At 42.4% G+C, this 17470-nt stretch overlaps 1 protein-coding gene across 2 annotated transcripts in view; it reads left to right on the forward strand.

The window, feature by feature from the left end:
• Nucleotides 1-795: 795 nt before the first annotated feature.
• Nucleotides 796-17470, forward strand: part of mov10l1 (Mov10 like RNA helicase 1) — a 65907-nt gene continuing 49232 nt past the window's right edge. Inside the window, exons 1-6 of one of the 2 annotated variants that reach the window (XM_063072151.1) lie at nt 866-901; nt 1518-1554; nt 4412-4511; nt 10710-10897; nt 14842-15010; nt 15693-15805. In XM_063072151.1, coding sequence (XP_062928221.1) covers nt 4427-4511; nt 10710-10897; nt 14842-15010; nt 15693-15805 — 555 coding nt within the window. In that variant the 5' untranslated portion in view covers nt 866-901; nt 1518-1554; nt 4412-4426. Of the gene's footprint in view, nt 902-1517; nt 1555-4411; nt 4512-10709; nt 10898-14841; nt 15011-15692; nt 15806-17470 lie in introns of both variants that reach the window. The other variant, XM_063072150.1, reaches the window with a different exon arrangement.

Genomic DNA, 17470 nt, shown 5'->3' on the forward strand with positions numbered 1-17470 from the left:
GTCTACATTCTATTTGGCCCGAACGGGTTAACTTTATACAACCGAGCAGTTGGCCAGCCATTTTCAGAAGGTGCTTAACTTTCACTTAAAATAGACGTATTTCTTTAAAGAGCATCGTGAATCAAATGGGGTTTTAACAATGTTTTTTTTCCAGTCATCTCACTATGCAAGCGATACTTAAAGCCCACCTCCGATCGAAGTGAATGGAAGCTTTTATCGGCTTTTTTTTTACAGTACTGTGCAGAAGTCTTAGAAACATATACAGCTGGAGTGCCTAGGACGTTTGCACAGTACTGTATTTGTCAACGTGGAGCGGAGAGCGAGTTTGTAAATCTGGCGGGAGCAAACGGCGTTTGGAATGGCGAAGGTGGAGCGCAGGGGGAGTTGTGTGGGACAGGTGGCAGAGAAGGAGTGCTGGGGCAGGGGGTGGCGTGGGTACAGACACGCCCAGCCTGTCTCAGGGCAAGGTCATTTGATTCCAAACCATGGGTTTAATCATCATTACAGAATGTCTCCGGTGCTTCCCGCTCCCTCTTCTCCCAACTATGATTTCCCCTTCCCACTCTCAGTCCACAATAAGACCTATATCAGAATCAGGTTTATCATCACTCACGTATATCATTAAAATTGTTTTTTTTTGTGGTAGAAATACAGTACAATACATTAAATTACAACAGTGCTGTGCAAGAGTCAAATGCATCTATATATATATATATATATATATATAGAGGCGTTTGCTCAGTGCTGTATATTTGGAATAAAACTGCGCGCATGTCAATGGCCGGAGAGGGAAGATCCACCTGGCGCTCGACACGTGGCCGCTCCCGTTCCCGACACTTGTAGCGCGTCAGTCCGCCGGCGCTTCATTTCTACCCGGGCTGTTGGGCCTTGCGTGAGGCAGGTGAGTTATCGGAGGGCCCGGGCTCGTTTTCGGGTATAAGGGTGGTTCTGGCGGCGTGCTGCTGCCTCTTAAGCCCGCCGCCAACGGCAGCTCGCCAGGGTCCTCACTCCTGGGCCGAAGGTTGATCTGCCCTATGGCTTTAGCTTTCACCATACATCTCTTAGGCGAACATTCTCCCTCTCCCGGGGATGGAGCTTCTCTTGGCGTTTGTTTTTTCGGGATGGGGTTGCTTGCTTCATGCCCAACCCTCCTCCTTTCCGTGGCCGGGTTGAGGACCGTCCATGGGGGAGTTAACCGTCTCCCTCTCCCGGGGATGAGATCTTCGGAGCTTTTGTTAAGAGTTTCTGTTGTTCTGGATTTGTTTTTACGGGATGGGGTTGCTTGCCCCATGCCAAACCCTCCACCGTTTACAGCCGGGTATAGGACCGTCCATGGAGGAGAGAGTTGGTGGTGTGCTTGCTCTTCATTGCTCTTCAGTCGTCGTGTGGAGAAATGGCCATAGTTGATGGTCACCTTGAACCTATTCACAATTAGCACTAAAGCACGCTCTCCCTCGATATTCACGGTAGGGTGCATACCCAGCCGACGTCTCACCATTTCTTCTCTTCATTTAAAGGCTTTTGTCTTGCAGGCCTGGTGCACGTTTGCAAAAGGTAACTCCTATAAAATTATTTATTATCAATAATGGATTAACATTTCCAGGAACTGAGAAGAGTGCTTAATGCAAACGTTAATATCGTTCTAATATTTCAGCAACGCTGCCACATGAAAGAGTATTATCTTAATTACTGAATATAGTATGGATCTGGACTGTTTGCTTTGGTAAAAACCTATGAATAATAAGCTGTAATCTTAGAAACCAAGTTATTTGAAGTGGTATTGATGAATACTTCTATTGAAATAATAACTAAATTCATAGGGTGTGGGAATAAGGTGCTGGTTTAAGGACAGTTACCTCCCTTCAATCATGCAATTCTTGCGGCAACTAGCAATCCTCCAATCACTACAGCTTACCAACACTATGACCACTTTGCAATACATTACGCCTTTTCATTTCAAAGTCTTGTCTTGCAGACCTAGTGCATGTTTGCAAAAAGTAACTTAGAAATGTGCCTCTACCAAAGGAGGTGTAATGCATTCCTTCCTTCCACTAGCCTGAAGGCACCCTTGGGCAAGGTGTAGCACCTTTTTAGACCCCCACCCCACTCCAAAATCAAGGTCACGTGAAGCCATATGAGCAGGCGGTGGATGGTGGTATGAGTAGCTAATCTCAAATCCTGGTTATGCAATCACCGATGCCAGGCAGACAATCTCTGAAGAGTATTGATAATGGCTGGGGTCACCCATCTTGTATAGACACTGCCCAGAAGAAGGCAATGACAAACCACATCTGTAGAATTTGTCAAGGACCATAATCACCTACATCATAGATGTGGCACATGATGATGATGATGATGAACTCATAAAATTATGCGTTGTAAGTAATGGATTAACGCATGCAGGAAATGAGAAGAGTACTTGGGCTTTTTTTCCTCCTAATTGTGGACCATCTTGTAAAAAAAAGTTGTGTATAGTTTATGAATACTTTTTATATGATGCTACATGTCTGCTGCTGCTGCAAGTAAATTTTTCATTGCATGTACTTGTGCATGTGACAATGAAGTTGACTGACTTTTTCTCCAAGCTGAAGATGTCTGAGCATTAAATCCAACTTTTCAGTTTTTTCTCTACTAACATAAAGCAAAAGCGCATGTTCCAAGTAAATATTGTCAGAGTGCATATATGTCATCATATACAACCCTAAAATTCATTTTCTTGTGGGTACTCAATAAATATGTGGAATAATAACCATAACAGAATCAATGAAAGGGCATTTAACCAGTGTGCAAAAGACAACACTGTGTAAATACAACAAGAGGGAATAATATTTTTAAAAATAAGCAATAAATATTGAGAACGTGAGATGGAGTTCTTGAAAGTGAGTCCATTGGTTATGGGAACAGTTCAATGATGGGGTGTATGAAGTTATCCCTTTTGGTTAACTTGGTTACCTTGATGGTTGAGGGGTGGTTTGGATGCCATTTCACTATTTTTCTGGCTAGTTTCTGCCCTGAATCAGGCCAGTTTCTGCCCTGAATCAGGCCAAATGTATTTTAAGCACTGTTTGTTCACTTAACTTGCCTTTACAGTTGTTCTGGGCCAATGTTTCAGCTTGCCACTAACCAAACTCCCGGTAGACCGGGCCCACAAATGTATTTATTCTGTACTCACCGAGGAGCAATGAGGTTGCATCCAATTTTAACTTTGTAATTTTCATTAAATTAAAACCTTCTCTGATATTACAACCTTGTTACTGGAATTCTGCATTCCTCTATTTCACTTATTGATAGTTGTATTTTAGCGTTTGGACAGCTTGGTGTGCATCAGGGTTCCCAACCTAGGTCCACAGATTGGTTCATGGCATAAAAAAGGTTGGGAACCCCTGGTGTACATAAACCCTTTTCCAATCCTCATCCCTATTAAGTTGCTTTTGAAGCCTATCTTATTAATGATGTTTTAGGGAAATGCCTTAATATCTTTAGGTATGGCATAGTGCTGACTTAGAAAGAATCCTCCAAATTCTTTCACCTTTAACTTCCATATTGCAGATTGTTTTGCGTAACTGTCAACTTTTTTGATGTTCATTCATAAAATAAAAGTCGATACTTCCTGTCCAGCATGTTTTTGTCTTTGAATTCTTAATGTGTTTAACATTGCTGTTGTAAATCTCAAATTTGTTTATAAAACAAGATGAAGAAGAAGTGGCTTCATGCAACCCTGATAGGAGGGGCCAAGCAGGTGCTACACCTTGCCCAAGGGTGACCTGCAGGCTATTGTACCCCTGCTTTGGTAAAAACATATCTCCACCCTGTGAAGCCACGCAAGCAGGTGGTGGATGGTCGTATGAGCAGCTGGTGCATATCACAAATGTTGGTTACGAGACAACTGACACCAGGCAGACAATCTCTGAATAGTATTGATAATGAGTGAGGTCACCAGTCTTGTAAAGGCACTGCCCTGAAGAAGGCGATGCAAATGACTTCTAAAGAAAAATTTGCCAAGAACAATCGTGGTCAAGACCATGATCGTCCATGTCAAACAACACGGCACATAATAATGATGATTAAAGTGCTAAGGACGTGCACTGTTAATCGAACAAATACACAAAATGCTGGATGAACTTAACAGGTTCAGCCAAGACCCTTCGTCAGGACCCTGGAGAAAGGTCTCAGCACAAAACATAAACTGTTTATTCATTTTCATAGATGCTGTCTGACCTGCTGAGTTCCTCCAGCATTTTATGTGTGTTGCTCTAGATTTCCAGCATCTGCAGAATTAATATTAGTCAAAGCATCATCCTTGTACAGATAGGTCAAGTTACCTGTGTAAGTAGAACTTATTTTCCTATGCATGCTCATCTAGGCAAGCTGCATTTTTTCCCTCAGTATTAATACTTTCTACCAAATTTAGGAAGGAAATGCTGCAATGCTGTCTCTTCTGATGAAAGCTGCCACTTTCCTGTTGAGGAAATCTGATGATGACTTGGAAGAGGATGAATATAAGGCATCAGGTAGTGGATTTTACTCAATTAAAGGAGCAATTTGTCGTGTATTTTTAAAGAATGAGTTCAAATATGTGTAGGAGGATGTCACTATTACTGAAATCTAGTTGCCTGAAGATGATCTTTCTTACTGTTCAATGCTCCTCCTGCATTGATGGTCATATTAATATTAGTACCAAACTGGAAGTGCATTCCTTTTTAGTGCTGCTCATGGGCTTTCCTCAATTTTATGCTGTATGGGTTATGTACAGTATGCAAAATGGATAATGACTTATGGGCTTGGAAAAAATTGTGAACTCTTAATATATATATTTTTAAATGCCGATAATAACATTGGTGCAAGGATGAGAGGGGAAATTTTATGTCTTATACTGAATTTGGCTAAAATGTTGAAAATTCATTGTATTCTTCATCAGTTACCTTTTTACAAATATTATAGGATTTGACATATTTTAAGAAATATTTAACAATTTGAACTTCTTTTGAATTTCTAACATATCCGATGTTTTTATGAAATGAAAGCAGAAAATCCTTGAAAGACCCAGTAAGTCATGTAGCATGTATGGAAAGAGAAATGAGGTTAGCATTTCAGGTTATAAACAACTGCTAGAAGTCTGATTTTTAGCTTTTCAAGTGGTGAAGAGGGTGCAGAAGAGGTTTGCCAGGATGCTACCTGGTTTAGAGGGCATGTGTTATCTTGAGAGGCTGGACGAACTTGGGTTGCTTTCTGTGGAGTCTCAGAGTCTGATGGAAGATCTGATAGAGGTTTATAAGATTATGAGAGGCATAGACAGAGAGTATCTGTTTCCCAGGATAGAAATGTCTCGTACCAGAGGTATGCATTGAAGGTGAGGAAGGTGAGGGGGGTAGGTTCAAAGGGGATGTGAAGGGTGATTTTTTTTTTACTCAAGAATGGTGAATGCCTGGAATGTGCAGCCTGGTATGGTGGTAGAGGCAAATACATTAGAGGCTTTTAAGAGATGGAGGATATGGACATGATGTAGATAGGAGGGATTCGTTTTAGGGATTTTTTTAAATTTACTTTTTAGCTGGTTTGGCACAACATTGTGGGCCAAAGGGCCTGTTCCTTAGCTGTACTGTTCTATGTTGAATGTTTCTGACACTAGTTTCCAGCTCTCAATATATCTCTGAATCTGCCAATTGTTATTTGCCATTCTTTCAATTAGTCCCTGTGTTTCAGTACCCTTATTATATTAATATATGTTAATATATTCCCATTATATTAAAAATTATATTGTATTCTTAATATAATGAGAATTGTCATAAGACCATGACAAAGGATCAGAGGTCGGCCATTTGGCCCATCGAGTTTGCTCCGCCATTTTATCATGAGCTGATCCATTCTCCCATTTAGTCCCACCCCCCGCCTTCTCACCACAACCTTTGATGCCCTGGCTACTCAGATACCTATCAATCTCTGCCTTAAATACACCCAATGACTTGGCCTCCACTGCTGCCCGTGGGAACAGATTCCATAGATTCACCACCCTCTGACTAAAAAAATTTCTTTGCATTTCTGTTCTGAATGGGCACCCTTCAATCCTTAAGTCATGCCCTCTCGTACTAGACCCCCCCATCATGGGAACCAACTTTGCCACATCCACTCTGTCCATGCCTTTCAACATTCAAAATGTTTCTATGAGGTCTCCCCTCATTCTTCTAAAATCCAAGGAATACAATCCAAGAGCGGACAAACTTTCCTCATATGTTTACCCTCTCATTCCCGGAATCATTCTAGTGAATCTTCTCTGTGCCACCTCCAACGTCAGCACATCCTTTCTTAAATAAGGAGACCAAAACTGCCCACAGTACTCCAAGTGAGGTCTCACCAGTGCCTTATAGAGCTTCAACATCACATCCCTGCTCCTATACTCTATTCCTCTAGGAATGAATGCGAACATTGCATTCGCCGCCTTCACCACCAACTCAACCTGGATGTTAACCTTAAGGGTATCCTGTACAAGGACTCCCAAGTCCCGTTGCATCTCAGAACTTTGAATTCTTTCTCCATTTAAATAATAGCCTGCCCGTTTATTACTTCTGCCAAAGTGCATAACCATACACTTTCCAACATTGTACTCCTTTGCCTATCCTTCCAATCTATCCAAGTCTCTCTGCAGACTCTCCGTTTCCTCAGCAAACTTAGCCACAAAGCCACCTATTCCATAATCCACATCGTTGATGTGCAATGTAAAAAGAAATGGCCCCAACACAGACCCCTGTGGAACACCACTGGTAACCGGCAGCCAACCAGAATAGGATCCCTTTATTCCCACTCTCTGTTTCCTGCCAATCAGCCAACGCTCTATCCACGTATGTAACTTTCCCGTAATTCCATGGGCTCTTATCTTGTTAAGTAGCCTCATGTGTGGCAGCTTGTCAAAGGCCTTCTGAAAATCCAAATATACAACATCCACTGCATCTCCCTTGTCTAGCCTACTTGTAATTTCCTCAAAAAATTGTAATAGGTTTGTCAGGCAGGATTTTCCTTTAAGGAATCCATGCTGAGTTCTGCCTATCTTGTCATATGCCTCCAGGTACTCCGTAATCTCATCCTTGACAATCGACTCTAACAACTTCCCAACCACTGATGTCAAGCTAACAGGTCTATAATTTCCTTTTTGCTTCCTTGCCCCCTTCTTAAATAGCGGAGTGACATTTGCAATCTTCCAGTCCTCCAGAACCATGCCAGAATCTATCGACTTTTGAAAGATCATTGCTAATGCCTCCGCAATCTCCACAGCTACTTCTTTCAGAACACGCGGGTGCATTCCATCTGGTCCTGGAGAATTATCTACCTTTAGACTATTCAGCTTCCTGAGTACTTTCTCTGTCGTAATTGTGACTGCGCACAGTTCTCTTCCCCGCCACCCTTGAGTGTCCGGTATACTGCTGATGTCTTCCTCAGTGAAGACTGATGGAAAATACTTGTTCAGTTCCTCTGCCATCTCCTTATCTCCCATTACAATTTCTCCAGCATCATTTTCTATCGGTCCTATATCTATATCTCACCTGTCTTTTACTCTTTATATACTTGAAAAAGCTTTTAGTATCCTCTTTGATATTATTTGCTAGCTTCCTTTCATAGTTCATCTTTTCCCTCTTAATGACCTTCTTAGTTTCCTTTTGCAAGCTTTTAAAAACTTCCCAATCCTCTGTCTTCCCACTAATTTTTGCTTCCTTGTATGCCCTCTCCTTTGCTTTAACTTTGACTTTGACTTCTCTTGTCAACCATGGTTGCATCCTTTTTCGTTTCGAAAATTTCTTCTTTTTCGGAATATACCTGTCTTGCACCTTCCTCACTTCTTGCATAAACTCCAGCCACTGCTGCTCTGCCGTCTTTCCCGCCAGTGTCCCTTTCCAGTCAACTTTGGCCAGTTCCTCTCTCATGCCACTGTAATTTCCTTTACTCCACTGAAATACTGGTACATCGGATTTTGGCTTCTCTTTTTCAAATTTCACAGTGAACTCAATCATGTTATGATCACTGCCTCCTAAGGGTTCCTTCACCTCAATCTCTCTAATCACCTCCATTCATTACACAATACCCAATCCAGTACAGCCGATCCCCTAGTGGTCTCAACAACAAGCTGTTCCAAAAAGCCATCTCGCAGACATTCTACAAATTCTCTTTCTTGAGATCCAGTGCCGACCTGATTTTTCCAATCCACTCGCATGTTAAAATCCCCCACAATTATCATAACACTGCCCTTCCGACAAGCCTTTTCTATTTCCTGTTGTAATTTGTAGTCCACATCCCTGCAGCTGTTTGGAGGTCTATAAATAACTGCCATCAGGGTCCTTTTACCCCTGCAGTTTCTTAGCTCAACCCATAAAGATTCTGCACCTTCCGATCCTGTATCACCTCTTTCTAATAATTTAATATCATTTCTTACCAATAAAGCCACGCCTCCCCCTCTGCCTACCTTCCTATCCTTCTGATACACCGTGTATCCTTGGACGTTCAGCTTCCAGAGACATGCATCCTTTAGCCAGGTCTCAGTGATGGCCACAATATCATACCTGCCAATCTGTAGCTGTACGACAAGATCTTCCACCTTATTCCTTATGCTGCGTGCATTTAAGTATAACACCTTAAGACCAGTAATTGGTACTTTTTGCTCATCCCAATGGCTTCAAATTTGCCCCATCACCTGCCTGTCTTTCCTGACATCTTTACTGCTCACTATCTTAGATTTATTTCTGTTTTCCCGTTCCTCTGCTCTATCATTCTGGTTCCCATCCCCCTGCCAAATCAGTTTAAACCCTCCCTAACAGCTCTATTAAACTTTCCAGCCAGGATATTGGTCCCCTTCGGGTTCAGGTGTAACCTGTCCTTTTTGAACAGGTCATACTTCCCCCAGAAGAGATCCCAATTATCCAAGAATCTGAAGCCCTGCCCCCTGCACCAGTCTCTCAGCCAGGCATTCATCTGCCTGATCCTACTATTCTTGCCCTCGCTAGCATGTGGCACAGGTAGCAATCCAGAGATTACTACCCTGGAGGTCCTGCTTCTCAGCTTCCTTCCTAACTCCTGGAAATCTCTCTTCAGGACTTGCTCCTTTGTCCTATCTATGTCATTGGTACCCACATGTACCAAGACAACTGGCTGCTCACCCTCTCCCTTCAGAATATTCAGGACCCGATCCGAGCCATCCCGTACCCTGGCATCTGGGAGGCAACACACCATGTGGGTATCTCTGTCAGGCTCACAGAATCTCCTGTCCATTCCCCTGACTATGGAATCCCCTACGACTACCACATTCCTCTTCTCACTCCTTCTGTCCTGCACAACAGCGCCAGGCTCAGTGCCAGAGACCCGGTCACCGTGGGCGTCCCCTGTCAGGTCATCCCCCTCAACAGTATCCAGAACAAGATATTTGTTGCTGGGGGGGACAGCCACAGGTGTGCTCTCCACTATCTGGGCATTTCCCTTCCCTCTCTTGATAGTGACCCAGTTTTCTGACCCCTGTAGCCTAGGGATGACTACCTCCCTGTAGCTCCTGTCTATCTCCTCTTCACTTTCCCTGATAAGCAGTAGGTCATCAAGCTGCAGCTCCAGATCCCTAACGTGGTCTCTGAGGAGTTGCATCTTGGTGCACCTGGCACAGATGTGGCCATCAGGGAGGCTGGAGGACTCCCAGGATTCCCACATCTGACACCCTGAACAAAGCACTAACCCTGCAGGCATGCTATCTAATTCTACAGGAATGAAACAGGAAAAGTAAGTCTACTCACCCACTTACCTCACCAAACAGACAAACTTTTTAAACTGTTAGCTCCTACTGTTAGCTGTGAGAGCCCTGCTGTTCCTGTCTGTCCGGGCCGATTCGCGAAGGGGTGGGGGGGAGAGAAAAAGAGTTGGTACTTTGCTCTCGCCTCTTCCCGTTTACCGCCGAAGCCCGTTGAAGCCAAAGCCCTACTCTGCTACCACTCACTCCGCTGCCTGCTCTGACAGCTGCCCGCTGTATAGGGTGGTCTCCTTTTTAAACTCTCCACGCTGTCCTGTTGACATCACATGCTTGCACAGTCTCGTCCTTCTTGCACTCGAAGAAGTTTTTTTTAAAAACTGCCTTCCTTCAGAATTCAGTTCCCACGACGCTCTGTAGTCCTGATCCAAAAGACAGCCGTTGGTAGCAACCTTCCTTTTTAATGTTTAATGTTCTTTAGATCAGCTGCACAGTTTAGACAAGTATTTTGAAATTGTTATATAATGAAATATTATGCATGTCAGAATTTGGGTGACATATACACCAGTTATTTATTTTTCAATGGCTTTTGAGGTGCGTGGAGTAGCTTATCTGAGTACTGACACATTTCTTTCGACCTCCTGTAGCTACAATCTTTATAGAATCGTATGCCTGTTTTAAAAAGTGCAGGTTCCACGCTTGAAGGGGCTGCTTTTGTTTAATGAGTTATTATTATCATGGTGTTACCTTTGCTTTCATGGCTATGGGACCTTCAATGGCAGGCTGTGGGTGAGTCATTGAACGGGGGTGTATCTCGGCCATCTTAAACCTTTTTGATTTTGGCGTGCACTCCTAGATCAGATTGGGAAATATGAAGTGAGGTCAGGAACACTGGATTTTTCTTCTACAATTTTTTTTGATTTCGTTTTCAAAAAATTAGTGTTATCTTAGGTGTTGTTGAGAAAATGTAAGTAACTTCTGAAACATTGTTTTTCAGATTGTACAGAATACAAAAATGTGCTTGGAGGTATTGTGACCAGGTTTTGTGGTAAATCTGGTTTAGTTGATGACTCTATCTATTTCACATTTGACGATGTGCTGGGAGGTGCTCCTCTGCGTGTTGGTCAGAAGGTGAACATACTGGCCCAAAGGAATACAGCATCTGGAGGTTGGAAAGCAGTCAAGGTAGGAAGTGATCTAGATCACTTATTTCCATTCAGACTATACAGAATTCTGTGTTTAAAAATGCATAAGTTAAAAATTCTAACATTGTTTATTCTGCTTCTCACTGCAGTTAATTCTTGGATTGTAGATATAATGCAGAGTGGAGGTAAACATCTCAGCTTGGTCACTACTATTGGGTGTGTTGCTTAGAATTTCCCAAAATATACTTTCGTATGGAATGACCACCATGCTGGAAATCAGAGATAACAGAAATGCTGAAATTCTGAAAATACCTCTATCTGAAAATCCATTCTGTATCTCTAAGAATAAAAAGGCAAATTTTGTCTACTTAAGATATAGCACCTTGGTTGTTGCTGTTGGCTTCGTGCTCATTTGCTGCTCCTGTATGGTGGTGGTTGTCCATGGTGTCTAACAATGACAGGAGACCTGTGCAGGAGAGATTTTAAAGTGGAAAAGCCATTGTACTAGGGCAATTCCATTCTCTAGATCTTAGAAGTCCAGTTCCAGTGGTACTGAGAAGCAGAACAGACTGGGTCTTCCTTGGTTGCAGTGGATGACCATGACATCTTCTGAGCCTTGTCATGCCCTTCACTCTCCATGGAGCATTGCAGTACCTCCTCCCTAGCCATTGGATCTCACCTGCCCAGTCCGCCGGAGCTGGCTTCACATACGGGGACAGGTATGTCCTTATATCACCAGGGTATGAGGCCACCAGCTACCCTCACCTGGTTTAGCCCACCTGTTGAAGGGGTGCACTGGGGTGTGGCCGCTGTCACATGCAAACAGCTGTGTGAGCCACAGCTGAGAGCTGAGTGTCCGGTGGGGATCAAAGGTGAGTGAGCTGGCCCGGACTGGACACGACAAGCCCCTTCACCAGAGGTGCTGCCCCTCCCTGGACACCCTGTCAAATGTATGGTGGTTAATAAACTGGACTAAAGCAAACAATGTGCCTTTGAGACCACTGTCATCATTCCTTCACCTCTGTCCCTGAACAGCAGTGTAACATGACATCACCCATACTCTGTAGTCAACCTGTAATGGGTTGTGATCTCTTGCCTCCCAAATAGAAGATTGCATTGGGATCTGTAGACTTGTGAGAATAGGGACTATATTTCTGCAAATACCAATAAAAATTATTTAGTCTATACAAGTGGGTAATAGATAAAAACTTGTACCAAAACACTTGCAGAATTGAGGGAACAGTGGGTCAATTAAAGGGCTATTAAGATCTGTAGGTCCAGGGTAAAACTAGCATGAGTACAGTGAGATCTTTTCTACATGTAGAATTAGTACCTTTCAATGGAAGGTACTACACTACTACAGATCTTCACATCTGGCAAGTATGAAATGCCATGCCCTAGCAGGGTTCCTTGCAGCTGTTTCTGTTGCTATCAGTGGCAGCCAATTTAGTCAAAACAAATTTGTTTACCAAAAACGCTTTCTAAATTATTTTTATGACAGAGGCTGTTCTGCATGTAGCAAACCCCATAATTAGTTTAATTACTTGGTGTGGATTTCAGATGTTGAGTGAAATTATCTCTCTATACTCACTGGTGCCAATTTTTTTTTCCTCTGTTTACCACCTTTATGATACGTTAGCCTAATGCAAGAAGATTTATTTGCAAGCGTGAGGATATCTTACTGCAGCTATCCGGGGCTCTGGTGAGAGTATACCAGGAATATTATGTACATTTGATTTCTGCACCAATGAAAAGATGACAGAGAGAATGTAACACATTTTTGGGAGATTGATTCCTGGGATTAGGAGTAGGATTAAGATTAGGATCTCACCTCAAAGCTTTAGTAGACTGGTCCCATTGCTACTATGAGTTTGAAAGGAGAAATAATCTTATTGAAACATTCAAAATTCTTATTGACATGAATGATTTTGCCTGTGAAGTCAAGAAATTGCAATTTCAGTCATGGATTAAGGGGTCAGCCATTCAGAACTGAGATGGGAAGAAATTTCTTTACCTTAAGAGTAATAAATCTTTGAAATTCTCTAGCCAGTGGGCTATGGACTCTCGGTTGCTGAGCATATTCAAGACATACATAAGAGATTCTTCAGATGCTGGACATCCAGAGTTACACACACACAATGCTGGAGGAACTCAGCAAGTCAGGCAGCATTTATGGAAATGAATTAACAGTCAATGTTTTGGGCAAAAAGGCCCTTCTTCAGGACTGAAGAACTGCTTATTAATTTCCATAGATGTTACCTCACCTTCCTATATTTAAGACAGATGGATTGAGTTTTATATATGAAGTGAATCGAAGGATAAAATAAGAAGCAGTGGGATTAGACTGTTTGGTCCCTTCTGCCTGCTTTGCCACTCAATATTGCCATGTTGGTCATTTCTCTTTAGTGTTACTTTCTTGTTCTAACCCCCTGGAAACGGTGGGGAACTGGGCCTTGTGCATTCGCGCATGAGAGGAATTGCATACTGATGGCCCTTCATTAGAACCAACCAGTTCTCATACAAAATGTAAAGGATGGTTAGTTGAAATTGCTACTGAGTCCTAAGGGATATAAAGTATCTCATCAAATGCTGAGTTGCTGCTCTTTGAGCTTATTTTTGGCACTTTCATAGAGTCATAGAAAAGTACAGCACAGAAATAGGCCCTTCAGCCCATCTAGTTCATGCTGAATCATTTAAACTGCCTACTCCCATCAACCTGCACTTGGATCAGAGCCCTCCATACCCCAATCATCCATGTACCTATCCAAACTTCTCTTAAACCTTGAAATTGAGTTCACCTTCACACCTGTGTTGGTAGCCCATTCCACACTTTCACGATCCTCTGAGTGAAGAACTTTCCCCTCATGTTGTCCTTAAACTTTTCACCTTTCACCCTTAAGCCATGACCTCTCGTTGTAGTCCCACCCAACCTCTGGAAAAAGCCTGCTTGCATTTACCCTATCTATGCCCCACATAATTAGCTAAAGACAGTGGTCAGAAAGGCCACGGCTGGAGGGTTAAAGTGATGGGCATTTGGATGTTCGGAGTCACCCTTGTGTCTTTTGCAAAGTAGACAGCCCCACCCCCCCAGCTTTTTCCACCGAGTGGAGACTGTGATGTGTTGTTAGCTGTTTGTAGATGCTGCCTGACTCGTGGACATTAACAGCATTTTCTTCAACCCATCACTGAGATTCATTTTGTTCTCTTCATTTCATATACAAGGTGATCTCTTCAAATATGATTTGATTCCTATGTTTTCTCAGTTGTAATAAAAGGTCATCAAACTGAATCATTGTCTAAGGAAAGGAAATCAGTAGTCGACATTTCAGGCCGAGATCCTTCTTCAGAGATGCTGAAGAAGGATCTTGGCCCAAAAATCACAACTGTTTGTTCAATTCCATGGACGCTGCCTGACCTGCTGAGTTCCTCCAGCATTTTGTGTGTGTTGCTTTGGATTTCCAGCATCTGCAGAACCTCTTGTGTTTTTGAATCATTGTCTGTTTTTGCTACCACAGATGCTGCCCCGTTTTGTGTTTTTTGGCATTTTGTATTTTGTTGTTGATAATGCAGTTGTCTTGATGAAGTTAAAATGAAGAATGAACATTGTGTGGAATATGGGTGTTGTTCGTGGCTCTCAGTGACTTGTAAATATCAAATATTGGACCATAAGATCTATTTAAGATATCCCATTTGACACAATGTAATTGTTGGTGCCTAGTCTGTTTGGTTTTATTCTTAATTTTTGCGGTAGTTTAGTACAAACGGATAGATTTCTGGTGTAGTTTAGAGTCAGCCATGTCACGAGTCATAATTGGTAGATTTCCTCCCCGAAAGATTGGCAGACCCCTCTCACCCCAGACGTTACTTCTTCTCCTTTTTCCCATTGGACCAATTGCTGTCTGTCATTAAAATTTAATGTCACTTTCATGTTGTTCAAATACTCAAAATTTAATATTCCTACAGCTATTATACTTTTAATTGCAGGTGGAACTAGTAACCAGTCAGTGGGATGAAAATGACTCTTGTGCAGCCTTTTCAGATCCTTCAGGCCAACTGAACGCTCACAAGCTGATAGGCAAGATATCTTCATGTACCAGTGAAAGTGGCTACATTAATGGAACCATTTATTTTACCATGACGGATCTCTGTGAAGGTAGAAGTTCAGCATATTCTTTTGATAAGATGCCACGTAAAGCCCCAGGTTCTCTGTGCCCCCTGCATCAGTTGAGAGTCCATTCCATATCTTAGTGTAGTGATAAATGTATTAAAAGCTTAAGTTCACAACATGACTATGTGAGCAATTGATTGTCATTATTTAGTGCATTGCTGGTGTGAAAATAAATGTTCTCTTATTCGCTAAGGTTTGTCTGATTTAATTCAATACAGAGCCAAACATTTGATTACTAGAAAAACATGCATGGAATGAGTGGTGTGCTGACATTTATGATAGCTGAAATACATTTGTAACACCTTTTCAAACATTTCTTCATGCTTGAAATGGAGGTTTACAACATGATTTAAGCCAGACAGACTAGCAGCTCACATACTTCATCCCTCAACTGTTGCCTAAGCAAAAGCTGATTCTAATGTGTTTCCATCGCCCTCAGCTGGACTTTTAATTTGAGATTTGACAATTCAGAACTCGATTTTCCTCAGGCTTGTGGGCATTTTAATTTTTAATGACAATGAAATTGCTACATAATTTTGTGCACCCTGATAAAAATTACCTAATGTGTATTTGTTGGTGTTTTTGATGGTGCCGTCCTCTCTCAATCCATCTTTTTAATCCTCTCATATGTAGTGTTCTGCAGAGTTACTGCTGCTCTGTTTTGCAGGTTTTCAGCCCTTCACAGGTGATTGGGTTCAAGCACAATATTTCGTTGAACAGGCAACTTGGAAAAGTCAAGCTTTCAATGTGAAACCACTTAGATATAAACAATTAGATAACGTAAGTGCTTTTTAAAAAAAACTTGATCATTGGGAATTAGATTTTTTGCATTTGAAAACTGAATTAATTTTATACTGTTGAACAAAGAATATTTGTAGTCCATCCCCTTGAATTGTTTTCTATCTCATTAAAACTGTAGAATATTTTTTGCCTATGTTTATGGTGATATGATTTGCAGATGCCAAGAGCATGCACCATATGGCACAAGTTCCTCTTCTGTAGTCTCAAACGTGCTGGCAACACTCCATCAGCAATGTGCCTGTTTGAACCCATCCCTTCTTCCTTTTTCCAAGCAGTGCAACATATCCTTAAAGTCAACAGATCAACCTGCATCCTTCCCCGTCAAACAAGTACCAAACTATTTATTTCGAGATACAGCGTGGAACAGACCCTTCTGGCCCACTGAGTCGCGCTGCCCAGCAACCCTTCAATTTAGCCCTACCCTAAACAGAGAGCAATGTACATTGACCAATTAACCTACCAACCTTTGTCTTTGGATTGTGGGAGGAAATCAGGGCACCTGGAGGAAAGCCACACACACATAAAGAACATGCAAACTTTATTACAGAGGATGCCAGAAACGATCAATGAACTCCAGCATCCTGAGCTGTAATAGGGTCACGCTAACTGCTACACTACCCGTGGCATCCAGTTTGTATGCAGTTGATCTGGAAAACTGGAAGACATTTACAGCTGTTTCCAAGGTGGCAACATCTGTCTGGCTTTCCCATTCTTCCTTGCTAACCACAGTATGGGAGAAGTGTTTTGTGGCAAATTTCTGTACTGTGGAGTGTACCATTTGAAAGACTGGTGTAAACGGGTTCCATAATTACTAGATACATCAAAGTTCAAAGTACATTTATTATCAAAATATGTATACTATATACAACCTTGAGGTGTTAGGCTGTGTTTAAAGAGAGTGAAACCTCGCAAGGCAGAAGGTCCTGATGGAGTACCTGTTATGGCTCTGAAAACCTGTGCCAACCAACTAGCGGGAGCATTCAAGGACATTTTCAACCTCTCACTGCTACAGGCAGAAGTTCCCACTTGCTTCAAAAAGGCAATAATTATACCAGGGCCTAAGAAAAATAATGTGGGCTGCCTTAATGACTATCACCCGGTAGCACTCACATCGTCAGTACTTTGAGATGTTGGTCATGACTAGACTGAACTCCCGCCTCAGCAAGGACCTGGACCCATTGCAATTTGCCTATCACCACAATAGATCAATGGCGGACACGACCTCAATGGCTCTCCACACGGCTTTAGACCACCTGGACAACGCAAACACCTATGTCAAGATGTTGTTCATCAACTATAGCTCAGCATTTAATACCATCATTCCCACAATCCTGATTGAGAAGTTGCAGAATCTGGGTCTCGACTTTGCCTCCCCTTGTAAGGGAAAAATTTTCCTTGTACTTTCCATGCCCTGGACCAGGGGTAGGCAACCTTTGGCCCGCGGGCCAGATCCAGCCTGCGAAGGTATTTTGACTGGCCCACGAGCAAGTATTGGGATACTATGCTTATCCGGCCCGCAGCGATTTTTCCTTATTCTGAGTGTTTCACGTGACCACACTGATGGACATGCATGGCGTCTTGTTACACTGAACCCAGGTTCCGTTTTGTTCCAAACCAAACACTGGTATATACGAATGACAGGAA

This window comes from Mobula hypostoma, chromosome 20, assembly GCF_963921235.1.
Source record: "Mobula hypostoma chromosome 20, sMobHyp1.1, whole genome shotgun sequence".
NCBI classification, from domain to species: Eukaryota; Metazoa; Chordata; class Chondrichthyes; order Myliobatiformes; family Myliobatidae; genus Mobula; species Mobula hypostoma.